Source organism: Hippopotamus amphibius, chromosome 1 (genome assembly GCF_030028045.1).
Source record: "Hippopotamus amphibius kiboko isolate mHipAmp2 chromosome 1, mHipAmp2.hap2, whole genome shotgun sequence".
Taxonomy (NCBI): Eukaryota; Metazoa; Chordata; class Mammalia; order Artiodactyla; family Hippopotamidae; genus Hippopotamus; species Hippopotamus amphibius.
Genome location: NC_080186.1, coordinates 12032311 through 12053080, shown reverse-complemented (window position 1 = coordinate 12053080; position 20770 = coordinate 12032311). Strand labels below are relative to the sequence as shown.

Genomic DNA, 20770 nt, shown 5'->3' with positions numbered 1-20770 from the left:
TCCTAACCACTGGACTGCCAAGGAATTCCCTGTCTTATTTTATACACAGCATCACACACTAACTGAATTTTAACACTCTCTATAAATCGAGATTTTTACAAATCTTGTTTTCTTTGATTAAGGCTAGACCCACCCATATGATAGAAATCAGTATCTACTATGGCATTTAATTCTAACATTGGATGTGTTTGAAATTCACTTCACTGAAAGAATTCAAGCTGACTAAAAGGAACAACCTTAAAAATCTAAACATTCCATGATTTCTAGGATAAAACTAGGGTGTGTGTGAAAAAACAGAAAAAAATTCCCACAAGAAAAACAGCAATTCTAATCTTATAAGTTTACAATGAGGAAAAAGAGGAGGGAAAGAATAAAGCTATTCACAGGATAGTTTGTTTCGTTTTCTAGTCTTAAAGTTTTTTGGTGATTCTTAACTTTTTAACCTCAACCTTCTTATGTTAAAGCTAAAATTAGTACTTAAGTATACTGCTAGCATCCTATTCTTAATCTCACAGTTTGCATAAACCAATATTTCTTAAACTTTTTCCCACAGACTGCTTTGACAGTTCAGTGAAACCTATAAACCCTTTCTCAGAGTATTATTAAATTAACAAAATAAAATGCACGAATTACAAAGAAACCAATTATACTGAAATATTCAAAAATGGGCCCACTTTTGAACACACGGGAAATACAGAGGACAAAAGGTGATGTTAATGTATACCACAGGACAAGCATGCAATCAGCAAAACACACACTGTGAGAAACTCTACAATCAACTTGGTTTCCAACAAATTAAGCTGCAAGGAGAGACAGATTAAAATCTATGGACTAAAAAAGATTTAAATAATCCAATGTCTATCAATAAGTAAATAAATTGTGGTATGTTGACTGTGGTGGTGGGGTGATTACATGGATGCCTGCATTTCTCAAAACTTCAACAAACAACACTTGAAACAGGTACATTTTATGCAAATTATACCTCAATAAAACTTTTAAAATATATCTTGTGTACCTTATTTAGAGCCTGAGTTTAAAAAAAAAAAAGATTCTTAAAGCAATTACAAACTTGAGTACTGGCTGGATATTTGAAAATGTGACTGGGTATTTGAAATAGGGATATACCACAGTATTGTTGTTTATCTTTAAACAGTTCTTACCTTCTAGAGAGAAACACTGAAATATCTATGGATTAAATAAGATGTCTGGGATCTACTTCAAAATAATACCAACTATACACACTGCAGGGCTTGTGCAAAGGAATAAGGTTCTTAACTCATTAAGGAACTCTTTGGATGGGGTGAAGAGTAGTGGAGAGGGAGGAGAAAAAGAAAGTTGAGTGCAGCCACTATGGAAAGCAGTATAGAGGTTCCTCAAAAAATTAAAAATAGAATTTGACACAGCAATTCCACTTCTGGGTATATATCCAAGGAAAATGAAAACACTATTTTGAAAAGAAATGCATCCCTGTGTTCATCACAGCATTTTATTTACCAAAGCCAAGATACAGACACAACCTGTGCCCATGGATTGATGGATGAAGAAGATGTGGCATATGTGGCATGCACACATGCACACAATGGAATACTATTCAGCCATTAAAAATGAAGCAAATCTTGCCATTTGCAACAACGTGGATAAAACTCGAGGGTGTTATGCTAAGTGAAATAAGTCAGAGAAAGACAAATACCATATGATCTCATTTACATGTGGAATTAAAAAAAAAAGCTCACTGATACAGAAAACAGATTGGGGGGGGGAGATGGGTGGAACGTAAGGGCTCAAAAGATACAAACTTCCAGTTACAAAATGAATAAGTCATGGGGATATAATGTACAGCACAGTGACTACAGTTAATACTGTATTGCATATGTGAAAGTTCCTAAGAAAGTAAATCTTAAAAGTCCTTATCATAAGGAAAAAAAATGTTTTTTATAACTATGTATGGTGAGGAATGTTACCTAGACTTGTTGTGGTGATCATTTTTGCAATATATATAAATAACAAATCATTATGCTGTACACCTAAAACCAATATAATGTTATGTCAGTTATACTTCAATTGAGAATTAAATTAATTTAAAATTAATTTTAAAATTTTTAAATTGAAACAAAAAAATAAATAAGGTGGAGGTCAATAAGGTTTGGGGGGTAAGTAGGTCAAGGGCAAAATTTTGCTGAGATACCACACAAAGTAAGTAACTGACACCCAAATAAATAGAGCAATGAGGATACCTATTATTATTCCTAAAAAAACAAACTCCCTTCTTACTACCCCCTCCTCTGAATGATTCAGCATATAATACAGTTCATACCGATCCTGTGATTACCTTCATGTCATAAAGTCAGTGATGGAAGTAGAACCAAAACTAAAATTTTTAAAGTGGGTAGCTCCAAAAAAAATGAAGAAAGATAAAAAAATAAAAATAAAAAAGTAAAAATAAAAAAAGTGGGATAGCTCTACATCTGCTTAAAAATGGCACTAGAGGCAGGTAATTCATTCATCCACAAGTTGTCTCCTGTGAGAGAAAAAACTGAAGACAAAAACTGTAAGTCATTTCCAGTCCCACCTTACTTTTCTTGCCTTACCTTCCACCTCCCCAACAATGTTGGTTTCTAAAGAGAATAGCCAAGGGAGGGGATCTGATGCAGAGGCAGCAGGGCTGAGGTGGTGGGAAAGGCAGAGTGGTTGGCATATGTTACACTGAGAACATAACTCCGCAAGTAAGTAATTATATTGAGAATAATAAGAGTCAGGTTTCTCACTGTCTGAGAATGGATTTATAAACATGGAAATGGGAAGGTTAGAAAGAATCTTCATGTATTGAAACATGTGTGAACACAGTTTTTAAATAAATAATATAGAGGTACATGTATTGTATATGAATGTAAACATATATACTTATATGTGTACATACACAATACACATCCTCTTAGCTCTGTAGCACCCAGATCTTGGTTTCTAAACACCATCCCTCACTAAAAGGAACCAGAGTTTCTTGGAAAAAGGCTGGTTCCAGGACTAGGGAAGGGAAAATACAAGATGAGCCTTTGCTGCTGCCAGGAATAAAGAAATGCATAAAAGAATAGTGGGGAGATATCAAAAGGACACAGTAGCCAACTTGAAAGAGCTCCCACTGGTCAAATCTAGAACAATTTGGACATCAAAATTAGAAAGCCCTGAATTAAAACCCATTGAAAAAAATGGAAATCATATGTATGCATGTGTACGCATATATATTCCCAAATATATATGGAAAATTCTTACCTACAGCAGAATAAATGTATTAGAAATCACAGTAATAGATTCTAATTTGGCAACATTCACAGCAGTACATAATACAGTCAAGAAGTTAACAATGGATGCTAAGGCTACTGGGTTTAGGGTTGATGATGGAAGAGACTACCAGTGTAATATTGGAATATCTCCTCATAAAATGCTAATCAAATAAAAAGATGGAAATGGTGAAGACACAAACTTTACCAGGTGATCAAAGTTAACATCATCAGTGGTGGGATGGATCCATACTGTTTCCATATTCTGAAAAAGCACAGAATCATTTCTGTGGTATTCCTGCCAAGAACATATGACCTGATCTGGTCATGTAATACTGAACAGATCTGGGTGGAAGGTCAGCCTGCAGAATGAGAGAACTATGCTCTTTAAGACTATCAGGCACATGAAAATTAGGGTAAGAAACTGTTCCAGGTGGATGACACATGACACCCAAAGGCAATACATAGTACTGGCTAGGACCCTGGACCAAAAAGGAAAGAGGGACATCGTCAGGATGGCTGGCATCATTTGAATGAGGTCTTTGGATGGGGTAATCATGTTATACCAGTGTTGATTTCCTGGTTGAGAATACTGGATGGTGCAATGCAGGAGTGTCCTTGTTTTGGGGAGGTATACACTAGAGAATTTAAGGGTGAAAGGATGTCATGCCAGGAAAAGACAAAGGAAGGTAATGGAGCAAATGTGGCAAAATAGTAACAATTGAGGAATCTGTGTGAAGGGAATGTGGGAATTCTTTGCCTTTTCCTGAATTATTTCAAAATAAACTTTAAATGAAAAAAATAACACAGGAAGGCGAGTAGATCTCAATGTATAGATAGGCCTTCATTCCTGTGCATCAAATGCCATCTTCTCAAAGAGGCCTTCCTCATCACTCTCACCGCGGTTACTCTCTATCCCCTCCTTTGCTTTATTTTCCCTCATAAGGCAGAACAGGTCATGGTTGACGGTCATTGGGGCTGAATGATGGGTACATGGGATTCATTTACTATTTTTCTACTTTTTGTGTATGTTCAAGGTGGAGTTTTAGAAGTATATCTACAACACAGATTGATCATACAGTAATATATATATGGGTCTTTATTAATGCATTAAATAGAAGTATTTATCAGCAGGTCTAATGGCTACTGTCATTTCCAAGTTGTGATGAGCATAAATGAGATATCTGAAACAACTGTAATGTGAAATATGAAAATACATCTGATTGGTGTTGGTGGTGAAATCATCACAGGTACCATATTGGTACCACACCAAGATACAGTTGTAACTGATGGAAATGATAAATTCTGATAAGAAGTTAGTGAAAATACAGTATTTCCTATCCAAATTTCAGTACCTCCTCCTAAATTCTGGTCTAAATGGTAACAGTTTTCATTGAAGATTCTAACATCCTTTTGATATAATAAAGTGATAAACTTTTTAAATCTTTTTTCTTTTAATCTGAGGTGGAATTCCCTGGCTGTCCAGTGGGTAGGGCTCCACGCTTACCACTGCAGGGACCACGGTTCCATCGCTGGTGGGGGAACTAAGATCCCGCATGCTGTGCCACATGGCCAAAAAATAAAAAGTAAAAAAAAAATCTTGAGTGAAAAAGAGTCTTTACTGCAGACAGCATAAATACTAAAAATTAATGGTTGAGGCAGAAATAGAGACACAGATGTAGAGAACAAACATATGGACACCAAGTGGGGAAAGCAGGGAGGGTTGGGGGGGAATGAATTGGGAGACTGGGATTGCCATATATACATTACTAATAGGAAAAAAATACCAAATTGTACACTCTAAATATATGCAGTTTATTATATGTTAACTGTATCTCAATAAAAGTTCTTAACGAAAAAAAAAATTAACAGTTGAAACAAAAATCCACCACCTACTGGGACTTCCCTGGTGGCACAGTGGTTAAGAATCTGCCTGACAATGCAGGGGACACGGGTTCGACCCCTGTTCCAGGAAGATCCCACATGCCTTGGAGCAATTAAGCCCGAGAACCAAAACTACTGAGCCCAAGTGCCACAACGACTGAAGCCTGCGTGCCTAGAGCCCATGCTCCACAGCAAGAGAAGCCACCACAATGAGAAGCCCAAGCACCACAACAAACAGTAGCCCCCACTGGCCACAACAGGAAAAGTCCACACATAGCAATGAAGACCCAACACAGCCAATAAATAAACAAGTAAATAAAATTTCTTAAAAAATCCACCACCTACCAATTTGATTTACAAAAGATGCAAATCACTATATGTCAAATGTAATTTTGTAAAATACAAAATGTTTTTAAGTGGAGTACAAATATCCCGGTTTTTAAATTAAAGGAATAAAATGATGGGGTGAAAGTCAAAAAAAAAAATCAATGAGTCAACTTTAAGAACCAAAGAAACTATAAATGTATTATATGTAAAAGTACATATACTGTGTGTAAACATGATAAGGCTGTAACAAAGCCAATGCAAGACATAACCAGAAAAATCTTCATTTGTCAATGTAAGCCAAATTTAGCATCTAATACAAAGATACAAAGACATACACATACCCCCAGGGTTTAATGCTGGACTAAAAATCTGGCACCATGTACGTAACACAAGCAATAAAGTGTTTTCCAGTTGAATTTTACCAAAAATATTCCTTAACTGTAAGAAGTGCAACAGTTCTTACATAATAAAAATCTTTAAACATGCTAGATTTCAATTCATCCCTATACTCAAAATGAAACCCTAAGTAATTAAATCCAAAAATTCACTAAATTTAAGTTAGGGTTTTATAGACACATCCCATTGTGGGGTTTTTTAGATGCTTATAATTTTCAAATTAGCAGACAGACACATGTAGGGGGAAAAATCTGAATAACGCAATACTTCAAGATTATACCAAGAACATCTTTTCACTGCAAAGCATATTTCCACACACTAAAAACCAGCTAGACAGCACACAAAATTATACAATTTTTAATAAACTGATTAAACATCCTAATAGAGTGTACTATTTTCATCCAGAATATAAGTAGCTATAAGGCATATAATAATAAAGAAAAAAATTAAACAAAACAAATAATAAAGGTTAGAGATTTAACTATAGAAAAGTGTTACTTTTACTCAGTCTCCGTGTTCAACAGCCTGATATGCGTCTGTTTAAAGTTGATGAACAACAATTTATTTCAAATCATCCAATAATGACATTCAGGAGCACAATTTTAATGAATATATACACTCAAGGTATTCTCAGACTTCAATGTTTAAATACTGTGGACTAGTTAAATACAGCTCAAACACTAGAGATTCTTAAAAGTAAAAGCAAAAAAATATGTAGTCCCAGATTGGAATATGCCAGTTTTCATTAAATATTTCAATTTTTTTTTTAAGTTAGGCTAAATTTCAAACTAAGTGGAAAATGAGACGAGGAAGACTATCTGGAAAAGCTTTCAGATTACCACTACCTCTATAACTTCTATATAAGTCTTTCCAAAGCATTAGTGCTCACAGAATTAAAAATGTCTCCTCTATCAAGCATGAACTCTCTTCATAAGCATACCAAACAACGCAACGCCTGAACAATCAAGAGTCTACAAGAAACGTAATCAGAAAAAGGTGCCCTCTACACAAGTCAAACACCATCATTCTTCTTGGCACTAAGCCCCATGTTTTCCTCCAATCTGCCAGAGGCATTCTAACTCAGGAAATAAAATACAAATTTCAAGCATTCTATATTAATTTTTAATGCTATTTCAGGATAAAAACAAAATTATTTTACTTTTTTTTTAATGTTCAAAAGCCTATCATGAAAATAGGTATTCAAAATCATAACATTCAAAAACAGAGATGTTTCTTCATAAAAATTATTTCAGCTCAAAAGAATAAACCATGTAGCAGTGATACAGACTACGGTGAGTCAAATTTGTTTAAGTCTAAAAATATCTCTAGTTATAGAGTATGTAAGGACAAGGAAACTCTACAATACTTTACCTTGTTGTCTCAGAAGTTAAGCTATCCAAAATCACATAACATATATTTCAGCTATTATGGAAACTTAGGAAAACCATTATGATTAGACATTTAAAATTAGCAAAACAAAACACTGTTAAATAAGTTTCATTCTTTGACAAAATATTTACATTAGCTGTCACCTTGCTCAACCTCTGCGTGATCTTTAACCTATCCTCTAGAACTGGAGAATGGATAGGAAGAACCTGAAGTTGTGATTTACTCAAATCTGAAAATAAGATACAGAGAATTTTATGTTCTTTAAAGGGTTCTATTCATTTGCTCATTCTAATTCAGCGAGTCGCCTCTGCACACACCTCTCTCCCTTTAACAACTAAGACAGCAACCAATTGTTGTATAACTCCTCCCTTCCCCCTTCAATCCAGCTAACAGACCATACAAAGGAAAGGACTTTTCTCTATTGTGCAAATTCAGTCCCTGCAATGGATCTTTGTTAACTAAAATCTGATTCAGAAATACTCATTTAATTTTTTTCAACCAGCATATTGAATGCTGTTAAAATAATGAGCACAATAGATTATTCTTATTGCAAGAAGGTTAAGCCAAATTTTGAAAATGTTCTGATTACACTTTAAAGGTTTGATCTTTCTTTGGCACAAAGAAAAAAAGCCAAATCAGCAACCTTCCCTCAACCTATTCTCTACCAAAAACACTATTCAAAATATAAATAAAAGAATTGGCTCTGACCCTTCCCCAACCCAGAATGCCTTCTAAAACTGCCCCACTCCCTAAAGCTGTCTCTTTTAATCATTTTTTTAATCCAAACACTTACTACAAAAACCTAAACACCGTTACAAGAACATTCATTTTGAACACATTTTAAATAATGTATTCCCAGTGTACACCTCTTAATCCTGTAAAACAGTTATTAGTTAATGTTGAAATCAGCTAGGGAAAACGGTAAAAGTAGGCATTTTAACCTCAATTTCCGTACAGGTATTCATGGGTTTTCTCATTATTTCTAGAAGACATCAGAAGTGAATGTTCTTAAATTTTCTTGCAGAACTATCATTCTGGTACAACTACCGTTTTACCCCTTTCACTTAAATTATTCACATTTAGTTCCCCTCCCGGTAGCAATCACACATTTTACAAAACATTTTCTACAATAAGGATGAAAGACCTTGAATTTCTCCAAAGTCAGCTCCACAGCTGGATCAGCAAGAACATTTCTTGTATACGTTTAAGGATAAACAAGAGGCCAGAAATAGAGATTACCTGTTAGGGGGTGGGAAGAGGAGGGTGGGAACTGGAATTCCCAGGGTCGGGGTAAAGGGGAGATTTTTCTCTGAAAACCTTTTTATACTCTTTTAAACCAACCAAGAATGCACTATGTATCCAAAGCACTAAGCAAACTTGTTTAAAATTTTCAAAAGCTTTTAAAATAAATCCGTTTCAGGGACACTCAGTCTACTAAATTTTAAGATAATCTGCTTTTATCAATAGCATCTGCTTTTGCTCTGCAATAGGTAACACACTCCTTTAAATGCAGTCGTGAGCAATGTGCCAGCTAAGCCCTCCTTAATACAGTAACGTTCCTCCAGACCGCCGCTTTCCAAGGCAGCTCGCATCCTCCGCCCGCTCCTCCCTCTGTGCATTCTGAGATCTGCTCTGCTGATTCCCACATAAAGTGGGTCCTGGCCGCCATTTTAGAAAGTCATTCACACAAGCCGGACGGCAGCACCGTCCACTTAAAAACCTTCCAAAACTCCCTTGGACGATGTCCTCTTTCCTCTCTAACCCCTCATCTAGCAGAGGGGTCAAACTCCCCGCGATAGGCAGACAGTGTCTCTAGAATCTGCATAATGCGAAATGACACGTCTGACCACATAATACTGAGGGGGCAAAGCAAACGCTACAATGCACGTGTTTGCACGTCGGTGCATACGAATTTCCCAGGCAGAGACCTTCAGAGAAGAAGGTCCGCAAGGACTTAAAAGTGAGCACATCTAAGTGGCTTTTCCAATCCAATAATCTGCACCTCAATGATTTTTCCACCAGAACACTGAAGATATGGGGCCTCCATATGGGGTGAGGGGTGGAGCAGCGCCAGCGAGAGAGTTCCCATCTGTTTCCCCACTGAGCCCGAGATCTCCCCTTTGTCACAGGGGACAGAGGCGAGTTTTTGCTCCTGCCTTCCCGCTGCCTGGCTTCTCGGCACAACGTAGTAAACATCGGGAGTCCCTGGAAGCGCGCCTCCCCCTGTCCTGCCGAGGACAGCCTTAGTGGGTTATGAATGGCCTCACTATTCCAGGCTTCTTTTCACACGCGGACACGCGCAGACGCGCGCTCCAGCGGTGAAGATTTAATACCCCAGTAACAGCAACCACCAACAGAATCAATGATCCTCCATTTGAAAGAGCGGAGCTCCGCTGCCGCTGCTTCCATTTCCTCATCCAAGCTGCTCAAGAGCAAGCGACGCAATCTATTTTTCCCATGGTGACTCACTAATAAAGGCGCTCCATAATTTCCTTCACTCACTAGATAGTAAGAGGAATTAAGAGTAAACCAAACTTAAAACCTTCCGAGGTCTTGAATATCGAAAGAAACAGTAATTTTCGAGGACAATCACATACCTGCTACGGCCCTTCTCAATTTACACCAATGTAAGTAAAGCGTCATTTTCGGTATTTCACATTGAGAGCTCTACCAGCTATGACACACATACATTTCACAAAATAAAAACAAATGCTAAAAATTACTAAATAAGTAAAATGTATCAAGAACGTTTATTCCTACCATCTCATGAACAACAACAACAAAAAATACTCTGGGAAGAAGCTTTCTGAAAGAACTACATCTTTTAATCTGAAAAGGCTTGCGTTTTTTAACCACTAATTTAGGAATTCTGAGTGGGAGGGAAACACCATTCTTTTAAAGGAAGGCTCTTCAGTGTTAAGGCCGGCGCAGCCTTGGCAGCGGAGATCCCGAGACTGGGAGCACGGCGCACTAGGGACTCTGCTGCATGAGGCGGCTCCTCCTCTGCGAGCACTCGGTCCCCACCATCCTCCCTCATCCAGGGACCCCGGAGCGCCGAAAGGAGGAAGACGAAAGAGCCGAAGCACCAACTTATTTTCAGACACCATCCTCCACCCAACCCTACAAAAACAAGGGAAAAAAACCAAAACATTTGGTTTTGCCATTTCCATTTAGTTGCTAGCTCTGTGAGCCTTCCGTGAGAGGTCCCTAGAATCCAGTAGTGTCCTCCCGGTTCCGAGATGTCCCTACCACACCTACCAAGACTTTTGTTTTTGTATAACCTTTCCTTTCGCACAAAATCCTCTCTAGGTCAGACATGTCCACGCGCCCGCAGGGCGAGGAGCGGGAGTTGCTGCGGGACTCCCGAGTTGGCCGGGCCGGGGGCTGCCTGCGCGGGGTAAGGGTTCGGGCCCCGGCCCGGCGGCGGTTCTGTTCCGCTGTGTCTGCCGGGCCGGCGGGGGCAGCGCGCGGAGCCGGGGCAGCGGCGCGCGAGGACGCGAGCCCACCGCCGGCTGGGCAGCGCGAGGGCACCCTCCCGGCGTCGGCTTCGCGGAGGCCGAGCGACAGCCGCCTCCTTATTGGGAAGGGAGAGGACAGCAGACCGACCCGCTCCGCCGAGGCCCGAGGCCCAACGCCGCGACGCGGGCCGAGCGGCGGCCAGGCAGCCGCGCGCCTCCCGCACCCGTCCGTGGGTCTGGCCCGGGTCCCCTCACCAGTTCCGCGCACGGGGAGGGGCCGGCAACGGGCCAGAGGGGGCAGCGGCGCCCGAGGAGAGAGCGTGGCCCCGGGCCTCGTGTCACTCACCGTTTGAAATGCTCGATGATCTTCTCTTCCCGCACATTCTCCGGTAAGTTGCCCACCCAGAGGTGCCTGGTTTCCCGCACCATGCTGCGCGGTGTGCCGGCGACCGCTGGTGCGGGTTCCCCCTCGCCGGCTTCGTACGAGCCCGTCAGCGCCGGGAGGCGGGCGCCGAGACGGCGGCGGCGGCGGCTGCGGCGGTGGCGTCGGCAGCGGCGGCGGCTCCTCCGGCTCCCCCCCGTGCAGAGACCATCCCTCTCCCCCAGGTTCTGACTCTCGGGCCTCGCAGCTCCGCTCTGCCGCCACCACACACCCGAAGCCGACCCTCGCGCTCCGGCGGCGCATGCGCCCGGGCGGCAGCGGGAGGGGGAGCGGGGAGGAGGGGCGAGCGGGACCCGGGCGGCAGCGACTACGACGGAGCTGGCGCTGTGGCAGCCGGACGCTTCCCACCGGCGCGCGCGACCCGCCTCCCTTACCGCGGGCGCGCGCGCGTCCGCCCGACCGCCAGCCGAGGCCGAGACGCCAAGTTCCTCCCAGCCGGCGCGCAGGCGCGCGAGGGAGGGAGGAACGCGGGGCCAGGAAGGAACGCTCGCGCGCTCGGTGCCGGTGCGCAGGCGCGCAGCACTCTGTTAGGGCGGGCGCTGTTTCAGGCCTGGGGCGCTGCGCGTGCAGAGGCAGGCGCAGCCTCCAGCCCCTCGAGCAGGGCTCTCAGGCGCCGGCCTGAGGAAGAAAAGAGAGAAGGGGGGTTGGTATTCACTGGGCTGCCTGTCAAAGTGGCTGTCAAGGCCTCTCTCCTAGGAGAAGCCAGGACCCCTTCCCCTGCTCACCTTTGGCCAGCTTCTGGCCGTTTCCGGGCACTGGGAGCCGCGCCTGCTTGGGAAAGTGTCAGAACAAGGCCGCCCTTCCCACCACCCAGCTAAATAAGTTGTGACGGCTTCAGAAACCCATCCCTCCCAAGAATCATTAGCTTGTAACATTAAGCAACTTTATTTTATATAGGATCTTGCGAAACCGTTTGCAAGATTTCTTTGCTGATCGTTATGGTATAACAGGAATAGAACTGAAGTGAGACGGTTGCATGTCTGATAGTGTTCCCCTCGAGGATTTACTATAATTTAATATCTAAGCAGAGGAGGGGATTAGGACTGCACCCTGTGCAGGCCTAAGAGCTTTTAAATATTAAAGCCTTACAGTTGAACTTTTTAGTTTACAGAACCCCGAGTCCAGAAAAATGGAATTGTTTAGAACAGTCAGCAACTCAATTTTCTTTTACATTTTCTATCTACAGAAATAAAATATCATAGGTTTAGTGGTTTAGGTGGTACAGACCGGATTTTAAATATTCGATTTCATTCACTGTCTCAAATACTTATACAAGCCAACTTATCATCAAACTGTGCTGTGTTGAATTGGAAAATATGTTCGCCGCAATAAATGGCACTAATACCTGGGGTCACCTGTGCGTAAATTGTTTCTGTAATTCCACAGACTGTAAAGTTCCAAGCAGTTTTTTGTTCACCATATAGTTTAACATAAGCTTCTTAATGATGTGTCAGAGTCACATCAACTTTTCTCGTATATGGTTTCATAGTCTATACTGTACTTAAACGTGATCTCAGCAGGTATGCTCAACTGAGATAATCTCTCTTCCTCTCTGAGGATGTTAGAAGACTAAGCAAGCCCCTGTCTTAACACAGTTGCAACAGCTACAGAATAAGACGTGCTAGCTCAGGGGATAAGCTTACCATCTATTGAAATGATTTTTGGAATTTTGACAAGTTACTTCTAAAAATTCTAGATTCTGAGCAAGGCGATTTAATTTTTTTCTATGCTATTTTTCTGGCTTATGATTACATTTTGTATTTCAACACACTTTTTACTTCTGGGGGGGAGAGGGTCAGTAAGAGGCAGAAACAGAAAGAAGTGGTTTAGAAAAGTGACAAAAAGCACCACCACAATAGTGACACCAATTCATAATTCGGTTAAGGCCTTTAATGCCACCACAGAGGTTGACCTTGTCTTCATGCAAATCAGAGTCATTAAATGATACAGAAATTTTTGTTCTTGAAAATATTATGGAATTGATCCCTCACTAAAAGTGAAAGCAAATCAGCCTACATTCAGATGTAGGATTAGCCATTTACATTTGGCCATTTCTCTGTCACAACTATCACATAAGGAGTGTCAGGACAGCACACTGTTACCTAAACCTATGAACTACATAGTTCTGTATATGTGGCTGCAGCTAGCATTGAACTGACCTGACCGGCATTTTTCCACGAAGCATAAATTTCAATATAAGCAACCACAATTTGAAACACACTTTAAAATACTATGTAAATTACTCATTTAAAACCTGAAAGGCACTGAATTAGCTGCATCTTCTTGGTGTCACCGTGAAGAAGAGAAAAGGCTCAGCTCAATGGCATTAAAAGGGGCAAGAGAGACAAAGAAGAGGATTCAGAAAACAGCACCTTGCAATTAGAGAAATAAAGGGCGTATCTCACCTTGAATGCAGCCTTCAGTTAAAATCATGCTGAAGAAAATTCAAGAGATAAAAGGGGTGGGGTGGGGGGGCTTTTACAGCAAAATCATTACAAGAGAGACTAGCTAGAATCATTATTAAATGTGGTATTTTGTATCCATCTATGACTCCCATAGAACAATAAAAGGATAAGCTGAAACAAAGTAAGAACCAACTAAGAGGTATTTATACTTCCCCCATGGCACAAGAATAAGGAGACATTAAATGAAAATTAAAATCAACATGCTTGCCAACTAAATTTTTTTTTTAATGTAATTCTCTTAGATTATCCTAAAGGTCTTGTTACCAGCAGTGCTGTTTCCCATGTAAAACGTAGAGTAGATATGTAATTTTTATATAAAATTTAATTTGAAATGGGCAAAGTAGTTTGCAAATACTTTCAAGCCCCCCCACCCGTGGGGGGGGGGGGGTGCCTGAAACTGTTAGCAGAAGGGAAAGTGTTGTAGAAAATTACTAACATACAAATTGTTAAAGTTGAGTTAAAGTTCTCCCAAAGACCTTTAGAGATCACAGGATATCAAAAAGATGATTAGCAAATGCCAAATTCAGTTAATTATCATTTCTCATTTTACCAGAGATTTATCAAACAACTGAGAAACAGTCTCTGTTTAACAATATAAAGGCTAGGGAATTCCCTGGGAGTCTAGTGGTTAGAACTCCACACTTTCACTGCCCAGCGCCCAGTTTCCATCCCTGGTCGGGAAACTAAAAACCCTCAAGCCACACACACACACACACACACACACACACACACACATACAAATATATATATTCACACACACACACATATATATGTTAGCAAAATCCCATCAAACATAATTTCATAGCACCTCATACTCAGATTCTCTTAAAATGTTACCTTCATCAAAATAGTTGTTTTCAGAATTACAGACACCATAAATAACAAGCAAGGTATTCATTTTAGCTTCTTGGGTTTTAAAAAATCTGATATACACTTCTCAAAAGAAAAGTCTCAGTTTATAAAATGTCAATACATCAGCCTAAATAGACATGCAGATTATTTAATGAGTAAAACAAATTTTATTTGTTCAAATTTTTAATGTGTTCCTATGATGCCCCCCAAAAACATTATTCTAATTTCAGTCAAGCAGATTCACTTGAAGGAAAAATAGTTCACATTATAAATGCTAAGTTCAAATGAGCAATTCAGGTGGGAATTCTATCCATCTCTATAAAAGTTAATATTTGCAGGTTAAAATTAATGTCCATGCTCCTTACTGATTCAAGAAAACACTACTTGACCTTGAACTTTGGGGGATACTGAAAGACACTGATGGTATGAGAGACATTATAGTATAATGGAAGTACCCTGGGTTATGAGTCAAAAATTCCACTTCCAGTTTCGTCACTGGCTATATGGCCTAGATAAAATCAATTAAATCCTCAAAGTCTCAATATCCTTATCTGCAAAATGAGGGTAAAAATATCTTTTTTCTCTACCTAGTAACGTTGCTGGAGGTATCAAATGAGAAAATATATGTAAAAGTATTTGGAAGTAACACAGCATAAAAATATCATGAATACTATTAAGTTGACTGCTAATTTCATATTAATATCAAAAGTAAGCATCAGTTGAAGTTGAAAACATACTATAGCATTTCCAGGATTATAACCAGGTCTTATAGTCAAATCAACATGCAGTGTTTGCATATCAGGTACGAAGTTCCTTGCACTCTTTTGCTGACTTTTTCTATTGCAAAACTCTTAATAACAACAAAACTGATAAGCACATGCCCTTTGCACAGCCCCAAATCAAGCGTTGGGTTTTCTCAGTGCTTTTCATGTTTGTTGGCAATGTATCAGGAAACACTGGGAAAGCTTTCCTTTGTTTCTGTCCTTGTTACAAATACAAGGCAGACTTTTTTTCATAAGCATTTATTTTTGTAAGTTTTCAATAAAAAGACAACCCACTCTTATTCTCTGATTTGTTAAATTTATTTTAACAATTAATAATTGATACTCACTGAAAAATCAAAAAGTAGGGAGTGATCTCTCCTTTCGTCTATGATAAATGGATGGTGAAGTGAATTTCCCCATTTGAGTGTGAAAGATCATTCAGAAAGGTGATGTTAAAACAAAGCCATTTGCAAAGTGGAATTAAAATAGATGTGTTTTTAATCAGGTCTTACTTTCACACTGTGCAGAGCGCCTGTATTTAGCATGTTAGATGTGCTCAAAGTGTTCAGTCATGCATAATGGAGGCCCAGTTGGGGAAAGCATCTGAGCCTCAAACTCAGGCGTTGAATGTTCACCTAGCCAACAGAGCAGATAAATTAATATCACCATTTAAACAGGAGGACAGAATAGTTACCAGATATTTAACAAAAATTTGGTTACCAATCAAGTTCCACACTATTAAAATTAAACTGTTTCATGAGAAAACATATATTTAAAATATAGGCACTGTTCCTAAAGGTATCATATAAAAATACATTAACCAGCTCTAAAATGATCAAAGACCCAACCACATGAGAACTTGTCTATACTAACAAACTCCCATTATTAGAATCAGGGTTTGTTTGTTTCAAAACATTGGTAAAACAGACAACACTACTATACTATTCTCAAAGAGTGACATCTTGCTAGTTCTGAGGGTCAACTGGTGCAAAAGACAGAAGAGTCTATCAACAGATTTCTTTTGATATAGCAGGTTCACTGTATTGAAACTATACATACATATATGATCAAAACTCCAATCAGTTGAATAGTATTAGCTAGCTAGTCCTTCTCTAAATCATTCTTTCAACATAATACTTCATGATCTACTTTAGTGTCCAACTGTCTAAGAAAGCTAAATAATTTAGTCCACATTGTTTTTGTTTTTCCAGAAATGAATATAAGGGCTGTTTTCTTTTTTTAAAAAATCAATTTTTATATTTCTACCATTTCCTTGGAAAGTTGCTAAAAGTAACTTTCTTCCCTCTATGAGCAAATACTGCTAATATACATAATATTTATTTATTTTTTTAACTTTTTATTTTATATTGGAGCATAGCTGATTAACAATGTTGTGATAGTTTCAGGTGCAGAGCAAAAGGACTCAGCCATACATATACATGTATCCATTCTCCCCCAAACTCCCCTCCCATCCAGCCTGCCACATAAGAGTTCCCTGTGCTATACAGTAGATTATACCTAATATTTAGAATTGTGAATACAATTTACTAACATTTGTGGCACTAAATAAAATATAGACTGGAAGGATACTTGCAAATATTAATAATGGTTGTGCCTATCTGGTAGAATTCAAAATTTTTTTAAGTTCTTATTTATCTATATTTTCTAAGCTTTTCTTTGGTTAGCACGTATTGCTCTTATAATTAGAAAAAAGTTACAATAAAATGAGTTGGAAGTCAACATCTGGGTTACTTTAGTTAAGGGCTCCTCTGAAATGCTGACACTTCACTATATTAAATCAATATATTTATGTTAACAGATCCAAATGACCAAAACATTATTATTTGCCATGTTAATTCAGAGAGTTCATTCAACCTTTTAAAATTCTACTACTAATCCTCATGTGAGAAAAAACTTAACTGCTTCATTATAAATGATATACAAAAGCCAAAACACCCCAGGTCTAAGAGCTTGTCACTTAAACATCAGGAAGTAAGCAGAATATACATAATGCAAATCAAGGCTACTGATTAATTCAGAGAAGACTATCAAAGTGCACTTGATGAAATCTCAAAAACAATTTAATATCAACAAAATATACTTAGTAACTTGTTACATGTGTATTGAAATTTTCAGACTTAGGGTGTTAAGCTCCTCTACTGCTCCTCTGAAAGGCCTTGCTCCAGTTTGAAGTAGAGAATTCAAAACATCATGAACTCATTCCACATATGTTTTAAAACTGTTTCCATTTTAATTAACTTATTGCTATTTAATTGTAATGCTCCTTCAAATCACATAACTGCCTCAATATTTTGCTATTAATCTTCAGGATGGTAATGATTGCTAATTTTACATAATATTTCATAATTAGACACGAAACCTTTGGCTTAAAATAAAACCACATTCTATTTAAAGGCTAGGTAGGACATGATGCAATTAAGTGCTGGAATTATTTTTAAATGTATATTTAAACAGTTAAATTTCAGCATTTTGATAAAGGAGGTAATAGAATTTTTTCAGGCTATATACTACAAAAGTCCTAGGAACCATCCCTTACAGTTTTATTTGGAAAACACTTTGGCTGAAAAGCATTCGCCTCAAGATAACTCTCTTTGAAGATGCCAGGTTAACTTAAAATGGTTTTTTCTAAGAAAACAGAACCAGCAAGAAAACTAAACATTTCACTGTATACTGTTAGCTGGTGGGAGGGGCACGGTGCGATGAACTAATAACAGGGGTTTGTGTTTTGCCCACCCCCACAAGATAATTTAAACACACACCCAAGCCTGAACCTGTTACTTAAAAAACCTTCACCCCCAAAAGTGGCTTTAAACCAGGTTACTTCTGTTCTCCATAGTTTTCAACTTACATTGTTTCTCTCGAGATCAGTTTCCCAAGATCCTAATTATTAGGCAGCACATAAGAACTTTGATTTTTATGCCTAAAATTGCAAAAAGTACATACTCAAAATTTTCTTCTCTTATTTAGTAGGGTTGTCCTTATTGTAGGAACTTTGTCTTTAAATACTCTCATTAACCATAATTTGTTAAGGCAGAATCTCTAACAGAAATTCTGCAAATTCAAGGGACTGCTGATCTGGTCATTTCCAAGCCTCAAATGACAGTATAGCCTTGACAGCAGGAGTAGAATTCGACTGCTTGCTAGTACTTCAACAGCCTCAAGATAACTGAGCTCCTGTTAGGAATCTGGCACCAACTCAAAATTCCCACCAGGAAAAAAGGTCTCCCTGAGGTAGGACCCACTGAGTAGCTCCGCCCATAGAGATGACCTGGACTGACCTTGGATTCGGCGTGGTCAGTGGCTCACTAGCACCTGCGGGCGAGTTAGCAGGTGCTCACGACCATAAAATGCCAAACTGCAACTGCCACGTCAGTCTTTAGGAGCCCCCAAAGGTGCCTTTTTCGCAAACAAGCTCCCTCTTTTAAACCTAACATCTCTGAGGCTCTGAAGGTACATTACACGACTAATGAATACAGAAAGACAGTTACTCCAGCCGGTACTGTGGATATTTCAAAAGGAAGAGTGGCAAGGAAATAAAGTTCAGACTGGAGAAGTGGAAAGCCTCCACGCCCTGCCAAGGGGACCTTACTTAACCTTCTGGATTTCAAAAACGGGGTTGCATGGAAGTGGATTACATGGCAAGGTAAAGAGCTGGGGGGGGGGGGGCGGGTTAAGAAGCTACAACCCTGGCAGTGATGCCCACCACACTCCTAAAGGAAAAGGAAAGGAGAACAAAACAACAGGCATCTTATGAGAGTAAATGTGGTTACTATGGCTACCACGCTCCAAGCTCAATTCCGCAAGTGGAGACACAGCGGTACGCCAAGGCCCTTTCTTTGTCTGCATCCACACACGGAGCACCAACCCTGCAGCCAGCGCCGCCGTCCCCAGCAGAGGCTGGTGTCGAGAACCAAGACCCGTGTTCCAAATAAAGAACACCTTTATTTTGTCTTAGTGAGCAAGAATTGCAGGCAGTGCCTCCTGGAAGCCAGCGCGGCCACCTCCCAGTCCTTCGCCGGGCCGTTTCCCCCAGTGGAAAGGAGGCTCCAAGACACTCCAGTCACCAGGGGGCCGACAAGACACGGTCCAACCTTAGCCCTTGAACACAAAAGGTAGGCCAACCTCCAGGAAACCCACGGAACATAATTAATAACCCCTCAAGACGCTACAGTTTCCGCGAGGGGTAGCAGAGGATATACTTGGCAGGGAACAAATGAGGTGCTCGGACGCACTTCCCATCAAAGACGCTACCACCAGCAGCGCGGAAAAAGCGCGGTCAAGAGAGCCCCGTGCGCAGGCGCGCGGAGCAGCGCCTGCTATGCCTTGGGCCTGCCCCTCCCCCACTTCTCTCAAAGGCCAGGGAAGTTGGCTCAACGCGCTTGCGCGGCGACGGAACGTTGGGGGAGGGGAGAAAAACCTGCTCTCTTCATTGTGAGAGAGAACCGTCCCGCCCCGCGAGGCGAGCGCGCGCGCGCGCACGTAACACTCTCACACTCGTACACGCGCCCGCTGAGCTTGCCGCCCACTGCCCTCGCGCATGCTCTGGGAGGGAGGAGGTGTCGCAGCTTACGGCCTTTTGCTTAGTTTCCCTGAGAAGTTTCTGGAAAGACGAAGCTCAAGGGAAGCTGGGGGATGGGAGAGCAGGGAAGCGAGCGTCTGAGAGAAGGAAAAGCGAAAAATCCAAAGCACGCCGCCACCGCCCTGCCTCCATCCATCAAGCCACAAGCAGAGCCCCAGCCCTCCGAGACCCTCACGCCAGGGGAAAAAGCACGGGGACCACAGCAGCCGCTCCTTCCTCTCTGCCTGTGCCCAGCCCCCCAAGGCCCCTCACCACAGGGAGAAGGGAGAGGGCAGGGGGGAACGATGAAAAGCCTAAAATGCTCACTGGATGTTTGCGTGGTGGAGCGAAAGCCGACATCCGCGCTCTGGAGCTGCCCGCGCACGGTGGGCCACCGGCGGCTCTTCGCTGCGCTGTCGGGGTGTGGGCTCAGTGCGTGGGGATTCGACGTGGCTGCCGAAGGACTGGTCTGGGGCTTTGGCCCGCGTTTCTTTATTTTCCCTCATCTGGGGGGCTCTTTGACCCCCCCTGTGCTCTCTTTGGTGACCTGGAGCTAAAGCTGCGAGCGCGGAGGTCCTTGGAAAGGGACGCTCCCTCCCCGTGCCCATCCTGCAGGGCGTCCTGGGCGGACAAGGCTCGGCAGGTGTGCCATGCACAGTTCTTTCCAGTTTGTACCCCCTTAAGCAAGAGCCTCCTGAAGATGGGGCCGTTTGGGAGAGCAAAGGCAGCCTAGGCACAAAGGCGCCGTCATTTGGACTGAGAGGCAGCGGAAGGTGCTGCCGGGCGGGGCAGCGTGGGAAAGCCGGGGTGTCTCTCTGCGGCCACAGAGGTGCGCCAGGGCCCGAGGAGGCTCGGGGCCCCGACTGGTACCAGGAGGAAGCTTGGGCTGGCATTGCTGCGCTGAGGGGAGGGATCCGAGGCGTCTTATTTCTCCGCCAG

General features: G+C 41.3%; 1 protein-coding gene across 6 annotated transcripts in view; it reads right to left on the bottom strand.

Annotated features, from left to right (window-relative positions):
* The window catches only part of SPEN (spen family transcriptional repressor), a 91501-nt gene extending 70731 nt beyond the window's left edge, over positions 1–20770 (bottom strand). For 3 of the 6 annotated variants that reach the window (XM_057697340.1, XM_057697357.1, XM_057697349.1), the window contains exon 1: positions 20159–20770. In XM_057697340.1, coding sequence (XP_057553323.1) covers positions 20159–20724 — 566 coding nt within the window. In that variant the 5' untranslated portion in view covers positions 20725–20770. Of the gene's footprint in view, positions 1–11075; positions 11507–20158 lie in introns of those variants that run through there. The other 3 variants (XM_057697366.1, XM_057697377.1, XM_057697382.1) reach the window with 2 other exon arrangements.